The sequence below is a fragment of the Vulpes lagopus genome, chromosome 11, assembly GCF_018345385.1.
Source record: "Vulpes lagopus strain Blue_001 chromosome 11, ASM1834538v1, whole genome shotgun sequence".
In the NCBI taxonomy this organism is placed as follows: Eukaryota; Metazoa; Chordata; class Mammalia; order Carnivora; family Canidae; genus Vulpes; species Vulpes lagopus.
The window spans coordinates 89,489,085-89,509,616 of record NC_054834.1 but is presented as its reverse complement, the minus strand read 5'-3'; the positions used below and the strand labels follow the sequence as shown (position 1 = coordinate 89,509,616).

Here is a 20,532-nt window from a genome sequence, read left to right as displayed (position 1 = left end):
GGGAAATAAATTCAACAGTAGCAATAGAAGAATCTAAAACAAAGAGGAATTGGAGAGTAGTTTTTATTTGGGGATTTTTTTCAGAAGAAAACTTGCCTCACTTTGTACAAAATAACTACTTCAGGAGAGTTGTACGTTAATTAATATGTTTGAATTTGAATTATCATTTGAAAGCCATTCCCTGTGTATAGGTAATTTAATACAACTTATACTTTAAATTTTTTTAAAAAAGCACTCATCTTATAATTTAATTATTTAATACAAATTAAATTTCATTTAGTTGATTCATATTTTAAAATAATTCAATATGACTATTATGTACTATGTCTTTTCTTCCAGGCCTCTATTCATAATAACAATTTCAATTTGTTTCCCCTAGTTTGTTGGTTGTTTTCTTTTAATTTTTATGTATTTTGCAGGCTCTGCTATCCTTGGTTCTTTATAAGTTAAAGAAGTATTTTTTCTGTCATTACACTCAACTCCTCCATTCTACTTGCCCTTTAGAAAATTCAAGTGGTAAACAATACTGAAATATACAACATAAGCTACCCTATAGGAAATTGTGTTTTTTTTTTAGGATTTTATTGATTTATTTGACAGAGTGAGAGAGCATGAGCAGGGTGGAGGGACAGGAGGGGAAGGAGAAACAGGCTCCCCCACTGAGCAGGGAGCCCCACATGAGGGCTTGATCCCAGGACCCCAGGACCCCAGGATCATGACCTGAGCCAAAGGCAGGCACTTAACTGAGCCACCCAGGCACCCCTACACTATAGGAAAAAAATTAAACCTCTCTCGGTAATTTAACTCTTTTAGACCATTAGAAAATAATTAGATGTCTGGGGTGCCTTGGTGGCTCAGTTGGTTGAGCATCTGCCTTTGGCTCAGGTCATGATCCTGGAGTTCAAGGATGAGCCTCACAAAGAGGCCTGCATTGGGTTCCCTGAAAAGTGAGGAGTCTGCTTCTCCTTCTCCATCCGCCCCCCTCCCCTACTCATGTCACTGTCTCTCTCTCCCCCTCACTCTCTCGCTCAAATAAATAAATAAAATCTTTTTTTTAATTAAATATTTTATCCATTTATTCATGAGAGACAGAGAGAGAGAGAGAGAGAGAGGCAGAGACACAGGCAGAGGGAGAAGTAGGCTCCATGCAGGGAGCCCCATGTGGGACTCAATCCCGGGACTCCAGGATCACGCTCTGAGCTGAAGGCAGATGCTCAACCACTGAGCCACACAGGGACCCCAAATAAAATCTTTTTTAAAAGTGAAAAAATAATTAGATTTCTGAACAAAAATTATCTATATGATTTCTTCTAGCTCTGTATGGCCCAATATAGTAGCAACTAGTCACATGTGACTATTTAAGTTAGATAAAATTAAATAAAATTAAAAATTAGTTCCTCAGTCACACTAGCCATAATTTCAAAGGCTCTATAGCCACATGTAGTTAGTAGTAACTATATTGGACAGCACAGGTGTAGAACAGTTCCATCATCACAGGAAACACTATTATATAGTGCTGTTCTAGATTATGAGATAGAATAAACATCAAGATTATTTTCTTTCTTTCTTTCTTTCTTTCTTTCTTTCTTTCTTTCTTTCTTTCTTTCTTTCTTTCTTTCTTTCTTTCTTTTTCGGCAGTATCCTCAGGGATTTATAACAGTGGTTGCAACATAGGTAGTGGCCAACAAATATTTGTTGAAAATTGAACAAACTGAATAAGTGATTGGAAAGCAGGAGAAATAGTTTCAGTTGTCGAGTATTTATGGAAATTTAAGGTTAAAACTTAGGTTCAGGTCCAGAAAGGTTTTATGTAGAAAATATTGTAAAATCATATAAAGTTCAGGAAGTAGGAAATTGGACTAGATCTTTTTAAAATAACTTTCTATGTTTACTTCAATATTTATCAGCAGTAGAGTATTATATTTAAAAGTCAACTCATTTCTTTTTCCCTAGAGATATATTCTTGTTGGTTTAAAATCATTCCTACGTTTATACTTGTAGTATGCTTTTATGTATTCACAACAATATCTAGTATTGATTAGTATGTCTGTAAAATATACATAAATAACTACTATGGTTAAAAATGGGGATGCCTGGGTGGCTCAGTGGTTGAGCACCTGCCTTTGGCTCAGGGTGTCATCCCGGAGTGTCTGGATCGAGTCCCACATCTGGATCCTTGTATGGAGCCTGTTTTTCCCTCTGCCTGTGTCTCTGCCTCTCTCTCTCCCTGTGTCTCTCATGAATAAATAAATAAAATCTTTTAAAAAATGCATTTTCTCTTCTGTAATTCATGATTTTTCCTTCAGTATTGTATGCCATATATTTCCATTTTGGATACAGTTAGCACTGTGTGACTCATTTTAGTTGCTCTCATGGCACACAATTTTATGTTTATGTCATGATTTACTTATGGATTTATTTATCAATTCTATTGTCTGAAATTGAGGTAGTTTGGCTAATATAAACAATGCAGTAGCAAATATCCTTATTCATATCTTTTGTGCACATGTGTACTTTCCTAGTCTAGGATAATATGGAGAAATGAAATTGTTACAACCTTTGAGTATCTTCAACTGACTAGATATTGTCAAACTCTTCTTCAAAGTGTCTTACAATTTACAGTTCCCTCCATAATAATTGCAAGTTGTCCTTTCCCAGCAATTTATCGACTTTGTTATTGTTGAATTAAGTGTAAAATGCCTTTTTGTATGGATTTCATTTGAGTGTCTCTGATTATAAAGGAAAGTGAGCAACTTGTGGCATAATTATTGACCATTCTCATTTCTTTTTCTGTCAATTGACTATTGTTCATTGCTTATTGGAATATCCTATATCCATAACAAATCTTGTTTCCAAGTTTTTAGCTTATCTTTATATTTTAAATTTGTATATGGATTATTTTATCATACACACAGTTTCAGGTTTCTCAATCCTTACTTTTATGTTGCTTTTACAATTTTTTTTAAAAGAATTTCTTTCCTCCTTGAATATAATATTTTATTCTTTGAATTTAAATATTAATTTGGGGGAGAATTGACATCTACATGATATTGAGTCACCTATTCATATACATGAATATGGCATATCTTTCCATTTATATATGTTTTCCCATAAAATTATATCATGCCATTAAGGTTATGCATATCATTTAAAATATGTAGTGTTTTTATTGCCAATGCCATTTAAAAAACATTTTAATTGGCTATTACTTATGTACCTCAACCCTACTGATTTTCATGTATCAAGCTTATTTCCAGTAACCTTGCTAAATTAATTTCAATAGCTTGTCAGTAAGTTCCCCTGAATTTTCTTTTAAGATTTTGTTTATTTATGCATGAGAGACACAGAGAGAGGCAGAGACATAGGCAGAGGGAGAAGCAGGCTCCCTGCAGTGAGCCCAGTGTGGGACTCGATCCCAGGACCTTGGGATCATGACCTGAACCAAGGGCAGGTGCTCAACCACTGAGCCACCCAGGAGTCCCTCCCCTGAATTTTCTATGTAGACAATTATATTGTGTTCAAATAATTTATCCCTTTCCAATGATTACATATCTTATCACTTCTTATTTTATTGCATTAGCTAGGAATTCCAGTGATATAGTCTGGGAGCAGTGATAATAAATATCCTTACCTTATGTCCACCTTTAATTGTAATATTTGTAAATTTTCACTATTAAATATGTCATTTGCTATGGATTTTGGTAGATATTCTTATCAGATTAAAGAAGTTCTATTTTATTAATAGCTTGTTTAAAGTGTGTTTTTCAATATAAACACTGGATTGTAGGTTCTTCTACATATTTTGAGAGCTCATAAGCTTTTGCCCGCCATTAATCCGTTGATGAGATGGATTACATTAATAGACTTTTCTGGTATTGAACAACCCTTGCATTTCTTTGAAAAACTCTTCCTAGTCATGATTTTTCTTATACTCTGCTTGTTGCATTTGCTATTTTATTTTGTATTTCAGCATCTATAGTTTAAAATCAGAACAATACATAACTTCATTTTCTCAACCATTATGGGTATCAAATTTACAGAAGTCTCTAAATATGCCAAGAAACTTTCTCTCCCCACCCCCCGCCCCGTGTGTGTGTGTGTGTGTGTAGCTGGTTGATTCTGCAACTAATTCTAATTTCAGGCTGTTTTATAAAATATTGGAAATCCATATTCAATGTCTTTTTCCTTCTCTCTATCTAGATTTGGAAATACATGCTCTCCTATCTGCAACATCTTTTCTTGGTATTTTCCATCTTATAAAATCAGCATCATTGGGGTGCCTAGATGGCTCTATTGGTTAAGAGTCTGACTTGATATCAGCTCAGGTCATGATCTCAGGGTTGTGAGATAGAGCCCCAAGTCAAGTGCTACACTGGGCCTGGAACCTGCTTAACATTCTCTCTCTCCTTCTGCCCCGTGCCCCTGCCCCACACCTGTGCACTCTTTTAAATAAATAAATAAAATCAGTACCATTTAGGTGAACACAAAAAAATTCAAAATTAGGTAGTCTAGGTGGCTCAGCAGTTAGTTGAGTGTCTGCCTTTGGCCGAGGGCGTGATCCTGGGCTGGGGTCCCAGGATCGAGTCCCACATCGGGCTCCCTGCATGGGGCCTGCTTCTCTCTCTGCCTGTGTCTTTGCCTCTCTTTGTGTCTCTCATGAATAAATAAAATCTTTTAAAAAATTCAAAATCATCTCTATGTTCTAGTTCATATTCCATCTTATCTAGGAATATATTCATTGAAGCATATGGACCAGGAAAAATTTTAAAAACTTGAGTGGAGGAAAAAAAATGAAAATCAAACTCCTACCTTTTTTAAAGAGTTAAAAATTAGGACACCACTATAATCTGTACATGAGAGGAAAATGAGTGTTAATCATGTGCAAATACTCTAACAGAGAAAATAGGTTTTTTAAAACATGTTTAAAAGCTTAAAATCTTCCAAGTTTCGGTAATTTTTAGCATTGCTTTTCTGAATCATTTTTTAAAGACTGGGGACAAAATCTGTCCACATTAACCTTGGAATCGGACAGGTGTACTCTTAGCAGTTAATGTTCACTGCAGGAAGAGTAGTAGAGACAGCAGGTGGCAGCAGCTCCCACTCAAACAACCTGGAATCACAGCAAGCTTTGGAGCAGCCTGCGGCCTCCCTTGTAGGCTGGCCAGTTCTTCTGTTCCGGTAACTGCTCATTTGAAATATGAAAAAGAAAGTAAAGAAGAAGAAAGGAAAGAAGGAAAGGAAAAAGGAAAGAAAGGAAAGAAAGGAAGGAAGGAAGGAAGGAGGGAAGGAAGGAAAAGAGATATAATGCATAAATCCCACTAACTTTGACATAGGAAATGAGACTTTTTTACATGGAGAATGAATAACAAACTCAGGAAATAGGTTTACACCTATTGCCTTTATGCTTTCTATGACTCTCCTTCCTCTTTCCCTTCTTCTACTTTAATGTATTCTTTTGGTTTTCACTCAAGCCTTTCCTTTTCAGGGAAGCTTAGCCATTTTGTGTACTTTTTATTAAATGACAATGAATGATAATAATAAGCTGATAATATTAATGTCACACACTCAATGGATTATGTACTACTGTCATAACCCTTATTTTCTAGATATCAAAACTGAAGCACAGAAAGGTTAATACTTGCTTAAGATCGCACAGTTGATAGGTAGAAGGAGCCAGAAGACTAACACAAGCTGTCTGATCTCAGAACCAGACTTTCGACCATTATTCAGGGATATGTCAACCAGGGAGACCAATTTCTGCCAAAGACAAGCAGGCAAATGTTTTTAATTCCATTAAGAAATACAATTCTTCAGTTAATTTAAATTCATGTATTTCCAAAACGTCTTTGAGAAGTATTTCCACAGGTGGGAATTGAAGTCACTGACAGTTCAGTGTGAAAGAGATCCTGGGATGGACAGCACATCTCATCTTCTTCACTTATAATCTGTGGAAGCTCCACAAATTTTATCACCATTCAGAGCCTAACTTTCCTAATGTATTAAATAGTAACAATAATACTTAAGTGTCACTGTGAAGATTGAGATGTCATAGGGTAATTCCCAGAATACAATTAAAAACATCCTCAATTAATACTAGTTCACGTCCACCTTCTTCGGTAAAACTGTAGTCCCAACTATGAATTTCCCTTGAGTCGGATGAACCGGGAGAATGAGTTAAAGGGGAATGAAGGAAGCATTGGTTAACCATGAGGAGGAACCCTGCATCATTGATTTTTGTATCTCCCTCAATCTTCAATGATGAGTGCATACAAATATTTGTTGTTAAATTGGTGAGTAAATAAAGTCACAAAATTAAGTAGTCAGTGGATTTTTCAAATATGTAAAATAAAGTCTTTCCAAGTATGCATTTTTAGAGAACTGAGGTAACCATAACATGTATGTTCCTGGGAAGTTATTTATAATTAAGGAAGATTAATGAGGGCCCCTTCTTAATTTCTGACCTCAAGATACTCAGTTTTTATTGTGACACCATTTGTTGTTCTCCGACATGCTTAGGCTTGCGTTTGCTTGATCACTCACTAAATTACCTGATTTATCTTCTAGACCAAAAACAGAAGATGCTTGGGTATTTGCAAAGCCCAATGCCATTCAGGCACTTGGTGTCATGTCATTTGGTGAGTATAGGATTTCAAAGGCCCTTTCTCAATATGGAGTCTTCAGTATAATGAAAAAGTTTCATATTTGTGTCTGGAGAGCAGATGTCCTAAGTTTTAGACTTCCTATTAACAGCATATGATCCAGTTTGTGCCAACATAAAATTAGGCTCAAACTTTTCTCACTCATCACTAAAATTTGATTTAATTTGGACAAGTTTCTTCCTCATGCAGAAAACTCATTACAGTCATCTTGTGTTTCTTAACTTGAAAATTTAGCAAGTGTTATGTGCTTATTCAAAACCTTGTACATGAAGTATTACAAATTGGCCAGATGTCTAAAGCCACTCTGTTATATCCCAGATTGGAAAGGAAGTCATGGACTGAAAATATAGTGCTGTTTAGATTTCCGTTACAATTGGAAGTCCACTAGGAAATGGAAAATGGGAGAGAAAGTTGGGTAGGCCTGGTTTCTGTCAAGAGTGACATGAAGAGACTGCATGAGCCTAATGTGAGTGAAATTTCTCATTCCTGAAGTTGTTGAAAAAAAGTTACTTTCTATTTTCTGATGTAGCTAGTAAATTAATGTATTTGAACTTCAGTTCAGCAGCATTCCAAAGTCGCATATGTCTCTTGAATTTTCAGAATTAAAAAGAACCCTAGTGCTTGTGATGAAGGATAGTTGGAAGGCAGGCGGGCAGGGCCAAAGGGCCCCAGCCCTAAGAGGAAACCACCCTTAAGAGATTTTACACCACCCTGCAAGGAGCCCTCCACCCTTTCCCATGTGATAGATAGATGACAAAAACCTGATTGGACGGCAGGCTCAGGTAGGTCAATCAGATTAAAACAGCCCTCCAACAAGCCCATAAACCCCCCCAGATTTAGAAACTCCGATGGCAAACTTCCCAGGTCCCCTCCCTCCTTGGGAGCTTTGAACCGTCACTTTGCTATTGCTCAATAAACCTTGCTTTGCTGCCCACCACTCTGTCTGGCCTACCTCTTCATTCTTTGAACCAGCACGACCAACCAAGAACTGCGGGCACCAATGGAGAAAAAAAATCCTGCAACACTTGCTTTAATGGTGTTCTTTTTTTACTTTTTCTTTTTGTATTGCAGCATTTATTTGCCACCATAACTGCTTCTTAGTTTATGGTTCTTTGGAAGACCCCACAGTAGCTAAGTGGTCCTGCATCATCCACGTGTCTACGCTGGCTTCTGTATTTATCAGTATTCTCTTTGCTGCATGTGGATACTTGACATTTACTGGCTTCACCCAAGGTAAATGAGACATTGAGCTCTCATCACGTTTTATTATTCGCATGGGGTGGTTCTGTTGCTCCTCGTTTTGGGTACCATTATACCCAGTGCTCCACTTCAAAGCGTCACTGATCTCCTCCATCCATTCTCTCCTCTACCTTCCCACCCCAGCTCCTTCTGTTTTTCAGATTTTCTCCTTTTTAAACTGCTGAACTTATTCCGGTAGTTCATTCTTTTTCTCTTCTTCCCTGCTTTCACTTAAAAGCACTTGAAATCTGGCTTCCCTCTCCACCGCTCTGCTGCAGCTTCACTTTCAGAAATACCAGCATCCTCCCACTCTTCAAAGTGAATAATCTTCTTGATTCTGATTCTTATGCACCTCTGTGAATCACTTAACAGTCCTGAATATCCGGTCTCTCCTCCCATAGGAGAAAGAGCACGACCATATCATCATTCCCTCTGTTAGTATTTTTTTTTCTCTCTGTGTGATGGCCCTTTGCTTTCTCCTACCTTCTCTCCTCTTCTCCCCCCACCTCCCATTAACTGGCTCAGACAAGCTGCCTTCTTTTCCTTCAACAAATTCTCTGGAGATTGTCATTGTTTTAAACTCTAGTCCAGACCTTTCTTTTCATCTCCAGCCTATTGCCTGCAGGACATTCCTACTTAGTTATCCCATTCCTGCCTTAAACACAAAACAGCATCTTTCCCACAACACGGGCCTCACCCCTTCTCCCCTCCACCCCCACGACACCACCCCACACTGAATTTTTTTCTCTTTTCTCTGTTCACCCAGGCACAGCAACTGAGTGGCTATTGCTTCTGCTTCCTTTGACTCACTTCTGCCCTCACTCCTCTGTGTAGTTTAATAGCCAGGGTAATCTGACAGCCCGCTAAATGCTGTGACTCAAACATGTCACAGCTTTTGCCAGTCTATTATCTCATTTGACCTTGAAACAACCCTATGAAGGTAAGTGGAATAACTAGTTCTACCCCCTGCTTAAAACACAAAGAGGTGAAGGAACTTGCCCAAGCTGGCTGGTGACAAAGTAGAAAACAAGTCTTCTGACTTGCAGTTCATTTTTCTTTCCATTCTCTCTTGCAGTCTACCCCACTTTGGTCAAGTGTGACTCATTAAAAGCTGTCTCTTATCCTCCACTTCCTCTTCGCTTACTTTGCAGATGATACTAGGTACTCTTGGGTGTATTGTTTCAAACAGAGTTGACTATGATTATAGGCAGAGATTTCTCAAGTTACAAAGAAAAAAGTAAAAATGGCTTCAAAACAAAGTGTTAAAAAATATACAAAAAAATAAAAATTAAAAAACACAACAAAGTGTTTAACATAATTCCAATGCCATCAAAAATATAATACATGCATGTGCCATTAGAATGCGGTAATGAAGTGACCATGAAAGTCTTGATAAAAATTGTGTTTCAAAACATTGCCATGTATTGCTATTGCTGCATCCTTTGCCAAGGTGAATGGCCTGCAGGCTCCAGTCTGTACAAAACCTTGGTTTTTAAATGCCTTCCCTGTAAGACATAAAACCTTTTTCTTAGTCACACCTTCCTAATGTTGTTACTGGTGGTAATTGCTTAGATGTAATTAAATCTTTATACAACAAAGCTGACAGGTTGGTTTGGGTTGGAGCTTTTTTTTTTTCTTTTTAATCTAGCTATAATTCCCGAAAATAGACTCAAGCTGGAATAAGCTGACATTGTTTCTTCAGGCCGTTTCATTTTAGGGAAATCTGTTCTTACCTGTGCAAACTGCACGCTTCTTTTCTTGTCCCTTTGAGTAGATCAGTTTTAGCTTGTGAGACAGTGAAGAACTCGAGGTTGTTCTTAACGTTTTCAACCACTTTGGAAAAGGTGCAGGACCCACTTTTTAGGGAAGGTTAGTGAATGGGGACCTTCTGTCTTCTTTTCTCAGAGTGGTAAGAGTCTCTTCAGTCAACCTTGAAGCAGGTCTCTGCCGTGACTGCTTTGTGGTTTAGTCCCTTACTGCTGGGAAGGGACCCTACAAAGTAATGTACACTTGTTCTAATTGACTAGGGGAGGGGAGAAGAGTCATTAAAATAAGTCTTGGCAGAGGCGGGTCATTTAGCTTTTTCATGAAAAAAAAAAAGGCAGAAGTATAGTTTTTGTTTTGCTTTACAGATTATTTATTTATTTACTTGAGAGACAGCACACTAGTAGAGAGGGGAGGGGCAGCAGGAGAGGGAGAAGCAGACTCCTCACCCAGCAGGGAGCCTGATGTGAGACTCAATCCCAGGACCCCAGGATCATGACCTGAGCCCAGGACCCGAGGATCATGACCTGAGCCGAAGGCAGACACTTAACAGACTGAGCCACCCAGGCGCGCCCCTTCTGTTTTCTTTTTATACAGTATAGTAGTGTATGAATTTGATCTGATTTTTCTATTCAGTCTAATTGGAAAACATGACCCAAATTTTAAAATGTAAACATGTTATATATTCAGGAAATAAATAGGCCCAAATATTGTTTGTTTCAGTATTGGGAAACTTTATGCTGACATGACTCTGGGCCCTCATTAGATCCCTCTATTTTTTCATTGATGTCTAAGAAAATAGTCTCTAAGTAAGAATTGGTTCCAGGTGTGCCTGGTCCATTGTTTAGTTTGGAACTAATTACATATAATGCTTTTCCTTGGAAATAACTATATTCTCACAGTTTTGAATCAGGGCACTTGCATGCAGGTTCATCAGAAACCATGAAAGGTGAATCCTTGCCATGGCCCTAGGTCTGTGATTAAACCCTATAGCATGATATGCAGGAAATTCAGCCCCCCCCCCCCCCCCCGGATGTACTAGTCTACTCTTCCTTTCAGGATTGCCCTTGATCTAAGAATAACATTTCAAAAGGAAATTTGTTTATTTTAACAGACTTTTTTTTTTTTTTTAATAACTATGTCGCTTATTTACCAGAAACAAAGACCAGAAGCAACTTTATAAAACTAGTGCACAAGAATTTAGGGAGTTGATTCAGGTGTGGGAAGACAATGGATGAAAGTATTTTTCAGAAGTTGATACAAATTTAAGGCAGATCTACTGAAAACAAACAATGAGAGTAAGAGAAAAACCATCACTGATGAATTCATCTCAAGTCAAACATGTACTAGTTTTAATATCAGTTAATAATTATATAGTTATTGAAAGCAAAAAACTTACATATAGGCTTGGCAGTATATTCTATTAATGGAGTTTATGGAGCTTCTAAATAAATATCTACTGTCTGTTAGATATTTATCTCAAATAGTTGAAATAAATCTATTTATATTATTTTCTAGGAGACTTATTTGAAAACTACTGCAGAAATGATGACCTGGTAACATTTGGAAGGTTCTGTTATGGAATCACTGTCATTTTAACGTACCCAATTGAATGCTTTGTAACTAGAGAGGTAAGCACGGTTCCTTTCCAACATTTTGCCTAGTTGATCCCTCCACTCCATTTAATTTAGGAAGATTTGTAAGTAATTTAATTCTGCAAATTCACAAGTGCATGACAGGTAATATTATTTATAAAATTTTCTTTTTTGACCAGTTTAAAGATAGATTTATATTCAAATTTATATTCAAATTCAAATTTACAAGTTACTTTTTTCAGAAGTTGGATTTGCAGATCATATTTGGTGCTTTAGTTTATATTAGCACAAGTATAAATATTTATACAACTGCATTCCAAAATGAATGCCAGCTTTTAATAGAGCCAAACTAAGTTGTTTTTTGTTAAAAGCATTCTTACAAAGAAATTAAGTACTAGGACTCAAAACATGTTTTACAACGTTGTCCTTTTGCTAAGATGTTTTGTAAGTCAACGTGTATTAAAGGCACCTTTGAATAGATTTTTGATCAGTTTTGTTATTTTTAAAAAACAGAAATATCTTATTGTCCATGGAAAACCAAGATTCAATTTAAGCCACTAGTTTTACAGATATATTTCATTTATATATTTATATTTTTATACCATGGAAAATACTGGAGATAGCATATCACGTATATATATTTGTGATATATTTCTACAATATGTATGGATTTGTGAAGGATGATTAAGTGAAAAAGAACTCATTCTTTTTGCGTAAAGCTGTATAACATGGCTTGTCGGAATCCCTTATACGGTCAGCGAAAAATCCACTGTACAGTCAGCAGAAAAGCATGATCCTGCTCCACAGTGGTTCTTTCAGCAATTGCACTGAAAAGGGCTTAGTTTTAGGATCTGTTCCTAGAGACTGTTTACATAGTGCGCATGTGAATGGGTCTAATGTGTGAAGTGAAATGCCTCCAGAACTTTAAATACACTCACTAATAGGCAGGCTTCTAGAGGAAGCCCAGTGCTTACCTTAGGCCAGTTCTGGGGGTAAGGAACTGCTCAGTGGAAGGGAAAAGGAAGTGTTGGGCCCTGTGTATATCCTTTAGAATTAGCACTTGTCCTCACCTACAAATGTCTAACCCACAGGCCAGTTCTCCACCTTCAATATAAGGGAGAAGTAGACTGAACTTTACTTTTTGAAGGTTTCTAAAATCTAAGAACCTTCAAATAGTTTTGCTGTTGTCAGATGAGGAAATAGTTTTATTTTAGCCTCTGCCCAGTATTTTGGGTTCAAATGTGATCTGTAGATCAGTGGTAACAGGTGGTACATTCTCATGTGGTTTCTGGTGAACTGCTTGTGGACCATCTGAGACACTCCACCTGCACAGCTTATGTCTCTAGTACTTGGAACTTGTGTGTCCTCTCTAGCTGCCACGACAGAAAGAACTAAATCAAGATCTCTGCCATGGCTGCAAATACCAGGCAGAGGAACCTCAAATATACTTCACTCCTTCACTTCCTTTTTCTCTCCTTTCTACACACACACACACACACACACACACACACAGTGAGCATAAACACAGTCAAAGCCATTTTGGTAAAGAAGCCAACCACATACGAGGGTGCCAAAAAGCCTGTCCATATCCCTAACGACTATCTCTCACTAGCCTGCTGCACTCAGTAATTTTCTATTATAATCATATATTAGAGACTTCCATAAGAATGAATTTTAAATATTTGAAAAACATCACCAGTTGTAGAACCATAAATGAGTAAGTTATTAGTATTCCTGGTAATTATTAGCAGGGTTATGGCAGTGTCCAGTCTGTGAGGAATGTTAGATAAGTAACAGCTTGGAGGGTTGGCTTTCTTAAGGTACCCCTGCATCTGACCTTCCCTGACCATTTCCAACTCTTGTCTCAGAGTTTCCAACTCTCGCACAGAGTCGACCCTATTCAGATCGTCTCCTTCTAGTCTTCCATGGGTATCTTTCCTGTCCTTCTTTCCTCTTTTGTTCTTTTCATTCTGTTCCCTCAGTCTCTAATTCTGCTCTAAATCCTACTCATGTTTCAAGCCCTACCTTAAGCCAAAAGGACTTTTCAGGATTACTATGAAGCTGGTAACTCTAAGAAAGATCGATTTAGGTAACTAAAGCTCCTTCTAGTTCTAAATTCTATTTGATTTGTTTTTTTTTTTTATCCAGTCGTAAATTGATCACTATTTGTTTTCTTAGATTGGTTGACTCTCTCCAATCTCCTCTCATTCTAAAAATCTAAATAAAAAAAAAAATAAAATAAAATAAAAATAAATAAAAATCTAAATAGCAACCATAGTTTCTTTTAGTGGCAACCTTGGACTCAATCAAATACCTTATAAAGTAACTTCCCAGGATCTTTCTCACACTTGAGAAATATGCGTCTTTACACATTATATACCATGTGTTGGGTCTGTAATATAATCTTACTGCCTGTTTAAAAATTCAGCAAAGATTACTTATTTTTCAGATGTGTGTTTGTCTATGTGTAAGTACTTTGGAAAAGATAGGATATTCATATGGCTTAAGATTTGATTGATTGCCTTATTGGTAGTGTTTTATACAGTCCTAAGTGCTATAATATGATATAGTTTCTTAATAAGTCCTGCATGCCTCTGAGAATCCCTCTCTAAATAATGTGTTTATTTGGCAGGTAATTGCCAATGTGTTTTTTGGTGGGAATCTTCCGTTGGTCTTCCACATTATTATAACAGTGGCTATCATTACTGTAGCCATGCTTATGTCATTGCTGATTGATTGCCTTGGAAGAGTTTTAGAACTCAGTGTAAGTACATTTAAAGATTTACATCTTCCATTCTAAAAATCCCTTTAAAAATCATGTTTACGTTTAACAAAGGATATATTTTCCCTAACAGAGGTATCTCTTTCTGAAATGAAATGAAAATGTGTTTGTTATGTGATCATAAATATTACAATGACTATCCACTTTTAGAGCAGTGGTTCTCCAATGGGGAAAATTCTGTCCCTCCTCACTCAGGGAACATTTTTGGTTGTCACAGGTGGATAGGTGGGTGTTTCTGACATTTATTGAGAAAGGCTGAGGATGCTGCTAAAGTCTGCACAATGCACAGGGCAGCCCCCATTATAAAGGATTATACAATCTAAGATGTCAATAGTGCTGAGGTTGAGACACCCTGGTTTGGAGCACTTTTTCATACTCTATTTTCTATAATACATAAATATTACTAAAAAATAGCGATATATTAAGTGGATCTGGAAGTTGCTGAGTAAAAATGGGTCTAGAGAAATTCATTAAATACATGTGAATGAAGAAATTATATCCATACCCTACATTCACTTACCACAGCCTGAGTTCTTTTTCTTTAAAATATTTTCTTTCCCTTTCTAGATCTTCCCCTCATAATCTCTACCACTATCTCCCAAATCTAAGTCCTTGTCATATCACATGTGAATTAATACTGTCTTTTTGCTTCAACTAGCACATATTTAAGTTCTGTTTCTAGGTTATCATGACAATGCTTAAAAATCTCCACTCTCCTGCCAGAGCAAGAATAATCTCTGTTGCCCCCATAATCTGATCCCATGCCTTCTATGGAAAGTTATTTACCACTTACTTCTCCAAATCCACGGTTAGCTCTGGTCAATCTTATTTTTGGACTATGAGTAAGCCATATTATTTCTTTTATCCTTTGGCTTATGTTTATTCTTTCCTATAGTTGTTATTTTCCTTTCATTTCTATCTAAATCTTACAAAGAAGGGCAGCCCCGGTGGCCCAGCGGTTTAGCGCCTCCTTCAGCCCAGGGCCTGATCCTGGAGACCCAGGATCGAGTCCCATGGCGGGCTGCCTGCATGGAGCCTGCTTCTCCCTCTACCTGTGTCTCTGTCTCTCTATGTGTGTGTGTGTGTGTGTGTGTGTGTCTCATGAATAAATATATCTTTAAAAAAACAATCTTACAAAGATTTAAGATCGAGTGCGACTTCTAACTCATTTATTTGTTGATCAAATATGTATTCTTACTATATAATTGAGATACAATGATAGGAGGAAATCAAAGGATCCATGCTTTCACGGAGCATACTATCTTACAAATAAACACGAAAAGTTCAACTGCTATGTATGTCATGGAGAATCCCTTTAAGTTAAGCAAGCACATAGATATTGCTTATTTTTCAGTAATGACATATTTTTGTAAATTTACCATAACTTTCTGTTAATTGCTTATCTCTCTGATGCCTGCACAACAAAATTGTATGCACTTAATTACATTAAACATTCCCTTTTGTACTTATATTTAAAATCTTTTATGGGGGATCCCTGGGTGGCGCAGCGGTTTAGCGCCTGCCTTTGGCCCAGGGCGTGATCCTGGAGACTCGGGATCGAATCCCACATCAGGCTCCCGGTGCATGGAGCCTGCTTCTTCCTCAGCCTGTGTCTCTGCCTCTCTCTCTCTCTGTGACTATCATAAAAAAAAAAAAAAAAAAAAAAATCTTTTATGATTAAGACAGAATTCTGGTATTGCAGAAAAATAAGACAAGAATATTGTGTGAATGTCTGTTATAAAGGCAAAATCTGAGCTGCTTGTGGAAGACTATTTTTAAAATCTTAAAACATGATTCTAGATCCTTAGATTTTTTTTTAAACCTGGTTACATAGATATTCATTAAAAGACAATTAAATAATAGTGTTGTCTGTTATGATCTAATAACCAAGACAATTACCTAGAATTAAAGAAATTAGCCCATAATTATATGATCAATTAATCTTCAGCAAAGAAAGAAAGTATATCCAACCAGAAAAGGACAGTCTCTTCAATAAATGGTGTTGGGAAAACTGGACCACAACATGCAGAAGAATGAAACTGGACCACTTTCTTACACCAAACACAAAAAATAAATTCAAAATGTATTAAAGACCTAAATGTGGTAAAAAAAAAAAAATCCTACAAGAGAACACAGGCAGTATCCTAGTTGATACCAACCATAGCAACTTCTTGCTAGATATGTCTCCTTAGGCAAGAGTAACAAAAATAAAAATAAACTATTGGGACTGCATGAAAATAAAAAGCATCTGTACAGAGAAAAAAATAATCAAGGATGCTAAAAGGCAACCTATGGAATAGGAGAAGATATTAGCAAATGTCATATCTGATAAGGGATCATATATCCAAAATATATAAAGAACTTAAAAAAACTCAACACTCCAGAAATGATTAATCCAATTTAAAAATGGGCAAAAGACATACATATGGCCAACAGACACATGAAAAGGATTCCCTAAAGACATTTATGAGAAAAGATTAACAGGACATGGTGACAAAGGAGGATAGAAGGGCACATCAAAAATGACTCCCTGGTGGGACAATGATGCCCCACCAGGGAGTCTGGGGAGAAATGAATAGAAATGGATCTACCACTTTAGAGTTGTTAATCTTCCTCTTCTACAATCCTTATGGATTTTCTACTCAGAACCCTACCACTTACCATTTATTAATTATGCACCACAGGGAGGGCAGACTTTTACAAGTGGGATCCCAAGTCATTATGTATTCACTCCACTGAGAGTTGAGGAAAATATGAAAGTATTACTGTCTGTGCCCACACCACTATTCCCTCTAGATGCCATCTGGATTTGAAGTTCCAGACAAAAGCAGTGGGAGATTCAGTCAGTACACTCTTGGGGATGTTCTTGTAGCAGGGTATGTGAAAAGTCGGGAGTAGGAAATTTTCCAAAACCAGAAGAGCCTGGGGAATCATCTATTCCACCAACAATGGAAAGAAAGCTCATAAGAGAGATGCATAAATATCAAAAGTAACTTTCGTCTGCTTCTCAATTTTGCATAGACCAAAGGCTGATAGGTTGGAATGTGAAATGACTGTGAATGAACCTTGATCTATGTAAGTGGATGACTGCTACCTTAATGAAGTAACTTGATTTATGTATTGTTATCATGTATTGTGTACTGTTTGGGCTGTCCACAAGCTTGCCTTCCCTACCAGAGAGTAAGTTCTTTGAAGACAAGAATGGTATTGAGATGCCTTGTCCATCCTCCACAGTATGTGGCATAGTGCAAAGAACACCGTGCTCAAAGTACTGCATGGCCAATTGCCCCTTGGGACCACAGATCAGGAACTCTTGCTACAAACGTTCCTGGACATAAAATAGTTTTCTTAGTGTAGCACCAGGATATTAAGTGTTACCAAAAATTGATGGCATTGACAGTGATAGTAATCTTTCATCTGTGCTGAGGATATGATCAACATAATGATTCCTAGCTCTGTTATTTCTTACTTTGTTAAATGTCTCATTTGAGTTCCTATTTGGTTGTGTGGATTTTTTTTTAATAATGTGGAATTTTGATATGAAAAAATATATGTTTATTAACTATCTGATCACTTACCATATGTTGATAGCTTAATAATTTCTTATTCCCTTTAAGTTAAGCAAGCACATAGATATTGCTTATTTTTCAGTAATGACATATTTTTGTAAATTTACCATAACTTTCTGTTAATTGCTTATCTCTCTGATGCCTGCACAACAAAATTGTATGCACTTAATTACATTAAACATTCCCTTTTGTACTTATATTTAAAATCTTTTATGGGGGATCCCTGGGTGGCGCAGCGGTTTAGCGCCTGCCTTTGGCCCAGGGCGTGATCCTGGAGACTCGGGATCGAATCCCACATCAGGCTCCCGGTGCATGGAGCCTGCTTCTTCCTCAGCCTGTGTCTCTGCCTCTCTCTCTCTCTGTGACTATCAAAAAAAAAAAAAAAAAAAAAAAAATCTTTTATGATTAAGACAGAATTCTGGTATTGCAGAAAAATAAGACAAGAATATTGTGTGAATGTCTGTTATAAAGGCAAAATCTGAGCTGCTTGTGGAAGACTATTTTTAAAATCTTAAAACATGATTCTAGATCCTTAGATTTTTTTTTAAACCTGGTTACATAGATATTCATTAAAAGACAATTAAATAATAGTGTTGTCTGTTATGATCTAATAACCAAGACAATTACCTAGAATTAAAGAAATTAGCCCATAATTATATGATCAATTAATCTTCAGCAAAGAAAGAAAGTATATCCAACCAGAAAAGGACAGTCTCTTCAATAAATGGTGTTGGGAAAACTGGACCACAACATGCAGAAGAATGAAACTGGACCACTTTCTTACACCAAACACAAAAAATAAATTCAAAATGTATTAAAGACCTAAATGTGGTAAAAAAAAAAAAAAATCCTACAAGAGAACACAGGCAGTATCCTAGTTGATACCAACCATAGCAACTTCTTGCTAGATATGTCTCCTTAGGCAAGAGTAACAAAAATAAAAATAAACTATTGGGACTGCATGAAAATAAAAAGCATCTGTACAGAGAAAAAAATAATCAAGGATGCTAAAAGGCAACCTATGGAATAGGAGAAGATATTAGCAAATGTCATATCTGATAAGGGATCAATATCCAAAATATATAAAGAACTTAAAAAAACTCAACACTCCAGAAATGATTAATCCAATTTAAAAATGGGCAAAAGACATACATATGGCCAACAGACACATGAAAAGATGCTCAACATCACTCATCATCAGGGAAATATAAAGCAAAACTATAATGAGATATCACCTCACACCTGTCAGAATGGCTAAAATTAACAATACAAGAAACAATAGGTGTTGGCAAGAATGTGGAGAAAGGAGAACCCTCTTACGTTGTTGGTGGGAATGCAAACTGGTGCAGTCATTCTGGAGAACAGTATGGAGGTTCCTCAAAAAGTTAAAAATAGAACTACCCTACAACCCAGTAACTGCACTATTCATTTACCCAATGAATACAAAAACACTTTCAAAAACTGAAAGGAATACATGCACCCTAATGTTTACTGCAGCATTATCTACAACAGCCAAATTATGGAAAGAGCCCACATGTCCATTGAGTGATGAATGGATAAAGAAGATGTGTTATATATATATATATATATATATATATATATATACCAATGGAATATTATTCCACAATGGAATATTATTCAGTCATAAATAAGAATGAAATCTTGCCGTTGGCAACAACATCGATGAAAATAGTATAGAAATACTATATTATAGAAATCATAGGATCTGATCTCACTCATTTGTGGAATTTAGGGGAAAAAATCAAGCAAAGGGGGAAGAAAAGAGAGAAGGAGGCAAACCAAAAAATAGACTCTTAACTATAGAGAACAAACACATGGTTACCAGAGGGGAGGTGGGTGCGGGGTTGGTTAAACAGGTGATGGAGATTAATGAGTGCACTTGTGTATGAGCACTGAGTGATGCATGGATGTGGTGAATCACTATATCATACACCTGAAACTAACATTACACTGTATGTTAACTAACTGGAATTTAAATAAAAAGTTTTAAAAAGGAAAGAAAAACTGAGATGGACCAAACCAAAGAAAACAAAACAAGGCATTTTGTGAGCATGTAATAAAATATAGAAATATATAAAATATAGGATCTCCATTGTTTTATGGATCATCTGAGCATATGTTTTTCGAATCAACGAAAGTCTTTTGGCATGCACAACATATTCAGATCTTTACTCAGCTCCCTTCCTGTGGACATTCATCATGCTTAATAGAGCCAGATGAGGCATCATTTCTCTCTGTAACTAATGTAGGCTGGATCATGCAACACTTTAGAAGTACCTAAAGCATGCTGTTTTCCACTTCAGAATGACAATGTGAGCTAACTTGTATTGATTATTTACTCTGTGCCAAGTGTTTTGCATGAGTTACCTGCCTTAATCTGTATTAGTTTTACAGATGAAGAAACTGAGGCACAGAATGATTAAACAGAGTGATTAAATAGTTCACACTAGCTGTAAGTGGAGGAATCAAGATTTGAACACAAGCTTTCAGACCCTATAGCCCACATTTTTAATCATCACGCTGCCTAAGGTTTCCTAAGTAGAAGGCTTTAAATTATGTAAAATAAGTAGGTTCATTTCTCCATCCATTTTTTAAGGTAAAAACCTACACATTGACTTTATGCATAAGTGAGGTTAAGAGTAATCCATAATATATATGGTTAGGCTTTTTTTTTTAAGATTTTATTTACTTATTCATAAGAGACACAGAGAGAGAGGCAGAGACACAGGCAGAGGGAGAAGCAGGCTCCCTGCAGGGAGCCCGATGTGGGACTCAATCCCCGGATTCTGGGATCACACCCTGAGCCAAAGGCAGACTCTCAACTGCTGAGCCACCCAGGAGTCCCTGGTTAGACTTTCAAAATGGGTTAAGACAAATACCAGGAGATGAAGTAACATGGAGCT

General features: G+C 36.8%; 1 protein-coding gene across 1 annotated transcript in view; it reads left to right on the top strand.

The window, feature by feature from the left end:
- SLC38A11 (solute carrier family 38 member 11) overlaps positions 1-20,532 on the top strand; it is a 55,987-nt gene that overhangs the window by 30,936 nt on the left and 4,519 nt on the right. Inside the window, exons 8-11 of the mRNA XM_041774048.1 lie at positions 6,565-6,635; positions 7,731-7,892; positions 11,181-11,293; positions 13,890-14,021. Of these exons, the coding sequence (XP_041629982.1) occupies positions 6,565-6,635; positions 7,731-7,892; positions 11,181-11,293; positions 13,890-14,021 (478 nt within the window). The remainder of the gene's footprint in view (positions 1-6,564; positions 6,636-7,730; positions 7,893-11,180; positions 11,294-13,889; positions 14,022-20,532) is intronic.